Source organism: Aplysia californica, unplaced genomic scaffold, assembly GCF_000002075.1.
Source record: "Aplysia californica isolate F4 #8 unplaced genomic scaffold, AplCal3.0 scaffold00221, whole genome shotgun sequence".
In the NCBI taxonomy this organism is placed as follows: Eukaryota; Metazoa; Mollusca; class Gastropoda; order Aplysiida; family Aplysiidae; genus Aplysia; species Aplysia californica.
In genome coordinates, this window is record NW_004797491.1 from 1,097,479 (window position 1) to 1,101,638 (window position 4,160).

The window sequence follows — 4,160 nt, forward strand, 5'->3', positions numbered from 1 at the left end:
CCCGTGGACCCTGAGGACGCCACGAGCCACCGTCTGCTACAGCCCGGCCGGGAGACCACGCCCACAACCTCGCAAGCCCCGCCCCGTAGCCCCGCCCCCACACGACGTGTCAGTGAGAGCTCTGTGACCTCTGTGACCTCTGCTTCGTCCAGGAGGTCAGGCGGTATGGTCAGCGTGGTGTGCTTCTCCCTGTGTGTGCTGGGCGTGGCGATAATGTTCCTGCTGGGGGTGTGTGTGGGCTTCTACGTGCGCGAGCTGCACTATGACCACGCCTACCTACAGGACGTGTGCGGCCGCGCGGGGGAGCCACAGGGTGACCTTGACCTTCTGGGCAACAACCACGAGACGCTGGTCTACGGCATCAGGGGACACGACATCAAACAATTCGTCAGGTGAGTCAAACACGACATCGAACAATTCGTCAGGTGAGTTGGTCAGGTGAGCCAAACACGACATCAAACAGTTGGTCAGGTGAGCCACGCACGACATCAAACAGTTGGTCAGGTGAGTTGGTCAGTTGAGCCAAACACGACATCAAACAATTCGTCAGGCAGGTGAGTCAAACACGACATCAAACAATTCGTCAGGTGAGCTAAACACGACATCAAACAATTCGTCAGGTGAGTTGGTCAGGTGAGCCAAACACGACATCAAACAGTTGGTCAGGTGAGCCACGCACGACATCAAACAGTTGGTCAGGTGAGTTGGTCAGTTGAGCCAAACACGACATCAAACAATTCGTCAGGCAGGTGAGTCAAACACGACATCAAACAATTCGTCAGGTGAGCTAAACACGACATCAAACAATTCGTCAGGTGAGTTGGTCAGGTGAGCCAAACACGACATCAAACAGTTGGTCAGGTGAGCCACACACGACATCAAACAGTTGGTCAGGTGAGTTGGTCAGGTGAGCCAAACACGACATCAAACAATTCATCAGGTGAGTCAAACACGACATCAAACAATTCGTCAGGTGAGCCAAACACGACATCGAACAATTTGTCAGGTGAGTCAAACACGACATCAAACAATTCGTCAGGTGAGTCAAACACGACATCAAACAATTCGCCAGGTGAGTCAAACACGACATCAAACAATTTGTCAGGTGAGTCAAACACGACATCAAACAATTCGTCAGGTGAGTCAAACACGACATCAAACAATTCGCCAGGTGAGTCAAACACGACATCAAACAATTTGTCAGGTGAGTCAAACACGACATCAAACAATTCGTCAGGTGAGTCAAACACGACATCGAACAATTCGTCTGGTGAGTTGGTCAGGTGAACCAAACACAAATCAAACAATTCGTCAGGTGAGTTGGTCAGGTGAGCCAAACACGACATCAAACAGTTGGTCAGGTGTGTCAAACACGACATCAAACAGTTGGTCAGGTGAGCCAAACACAACATCAAACAGTTGGTCAGGTGAGCCAAACACAACATCAAACTCAAACAGTTGGTCGGGTCAGATGGGGGTGGGCACACTTTGGGGTTTTTTGTTTTGTTTTGTTCTTTTCTTTTTCTGTCCACCTACAACTTACTAGATCTACAAGGCAGCGGTTGTGACTCTTCCACTTCCGCCCGACTTCCGGTTGGTCATCTCATGTGTCGCTCTCAGTGCAAGCCAGGCTGTTGTTTGCATGTGTGTTTGTATGTTTGTACATGTATGTATTATTTTCATGTATGTACGGATGTATGTTGTCTTTGTTTGTTTGTTTGTTGTTTTTCTTGGGGTTTTTTGGAGGGGACGAGGGGGGGGGGGGGTGTTTTACGGTGCTCATAACTGCATAAGGCCATATGAGCGCGTGGGACACATTAAACATTTTCATTTGGTAGGAGATTTTGCCGTTTGGCAAGTGTGGAGATAGAAGAGCTGATCTCTGCCTTGCAAGTGCAAGACCTGGGTACTTTCATACCTGGATACTTTGTATGTATTAGTAGGCCTATTGTATAATTTATTAAGGAATTTTCTAGAATGCAGCTAGTAGTAGATGTTTACAAAAATGTTGATCTGTTAAGACGAATTGCAACAAGTCAGTGTGCAAAGTTTGGAGAACCCATGTTTGATCCATTGATAGTTGAGGAGATATTGGACAAGTTGCGTCTCAAATTTTTTACCCAAGGCCGGTCCCAGAGTGGCTCTGTAGGTCTGACCTGTAGCTCGCCTAGCGCACGCCGTCTGCGTGTCAGCACAGCCGGACTGTGAGTTGGCGCCTGTGTCTCAGCGAGCGTGACGCACACTCGCTGTGTGTCAGCACAGCACAGCCGCACTGTGTGTTGACGTGTGCAGGCGGGTGTGCAACACTAACGATCTATATATTTAGCCCAGGTAATGTGTAATCCAAGACCAATTAGGCCTAGGGCCTATACCAAGACGGGACAACTCTTCTTTACGTCATGTGACAAGTGCAGGCCCCTCCCACTTTTGCAGCTGCGCATAGTAACTCGCTGGACTGACGATAGGGCCTAGTTTAGAATCTGGCCTAGGCCTACATACATTGGTTACAATTAGGCCACAATACAAGGCTACTGATCATCTCGGGCGGTACATCGATGTCTAGCCTAGGCCTACTAGGCCTATAATTTATTTATTTTAGCCCAGGGATAGGGAGTGAGAGAGAGAGAGAGAGAGAGAGAGAGAGAGAGAGAGAGAGAGAGAGAGAGAGAGAGAGAGAGAGAGAGAGAGAGAGAGAGAGAGATATTAATTAATAAACGTGTATCTAGATCTAGATCTAGATATCTAGAATCTTGATTTTGTTGTGCACACAGTCAAGAGTGTGCAGTTCGGAAAGTAGATCTAGATCTAGATTTAGATCTCTAGCTCTAGAGGTTGGCGAATGACCGAAGGGCGACTCTTGACTAGATTCTAGGCTGCCTGCCTGTTAATTGGCGGAGACACACACTGTCATGCAACTTGATTCATACTATCATATCAACAGTAGATCTACTTCTGTGCTCGTTTCAATGGTTTCTTTTTCGATGCACCTGTACAATTGCGGTCCTGTTTAATGTTTACAAGACGCCATTGTCATGTGGGAGTGAATCTAGATTTAGGCTAGATCTAGATTAGAAATCTAGATCTAGATCTAGATTCGAGATCTATATATACATGTATCTCTAGTTCTAGATAGCCAAGATAATCTAGATCTAATCTAGATTATATAAATTAGATCTAGAATCTAGATTTAGATCTAAATCTAGATATATCTAAATATAGATTTTACGACAGGGGTACTTTAGGCCTAGATCTAGATCTAGAATCTAGAGTGATTTCTATTTCTAGATCTACGGACATTGCACACCAGATATTTAGAATTGATCAAGTCGAGATATAATTCTGGGGTGAATACTTTAAATCTAATCTAGAATCTAGATCTAGATTCTAGATTCTAGATCTAGATGAGATGTAAATTATTATATAGATCTAGATCTAGAATCTTGGCCTTTCTAGGGACATCCATCTGCATCTCAATCTAGATCTAGAAGTCTAGATATAGATATAGATCTAGCCTTGAATCTAGAGAAGCACACAGGTCTAGATCTAGACTAGGGCTTAGGCCAGCATAGGCTACGACAAACAGTCAAATGACAAAACTAAGTCAAGTCAACCTCTCGATTCGAAGTTTCAATGTATGATAAAGTGCATTTCTTGGTGATTTTGTGGCCAAGTGTTGATGCTAGCATCAGTATATTTAATAGTAAAGCACCTAATAACACTTACTTCTTGCTGATTTTGTTGATCTGTGAAGAGTTTCAGTGGAAAATAATCACGAAGCGAAGTTGCGTGTGACATGTCCGCCATGTTTTACAACACTGTTGAATAGCATAGCACGTCTGACGCGACGCGTCGCGCTGCTGACAACAGACAGACGATACAGCGACGATGCTCAGGTACACGATAATGTATACATTCATTTGCACGGTGCGAGCTAGGCCTACAGGTCAGACCTACAGACTACAGAGCGACTCTGGGACCGGCCTACTCTCTGCATCGCACGGCTCGGTGGCTGATGTGTCGCCAGTCGCCAGGTAAAGATGAACCCTACTGTCGTTCTCTGTTGCCAGGCCCTCTCGTTGGTCTTCCCCCTTGGACCAGGACAGTTTTGTGTCAGACGAGGCAAGGGTTAAGTGCATGTCGTAGAGCTGCCACGACCTAGA

The 4,160-nt window shown here is 46.1% G+C and overlaps 1 protein-coding gene across 1 annotated transcript in view; it reads left to right on the forward strand.

The window, feature by feature from the left end:
• LOC101851191 (N-acetylated-alpha-linked acidic dipeptidase 2) overlaps window positions 1–4,160 on the forward strand; it is a gene marked incomplete at its 5' end in the record, with an annotated part of 25,758 nt that continues 21,598 nt past the window's right edge. The window contains 1 exon segment of the mRNA XM_013083267.1: window positions 1–392. Within this exon segment, the coding sequence (XP_012938721.1) occupies window positions 1–392 (392 nt within the window).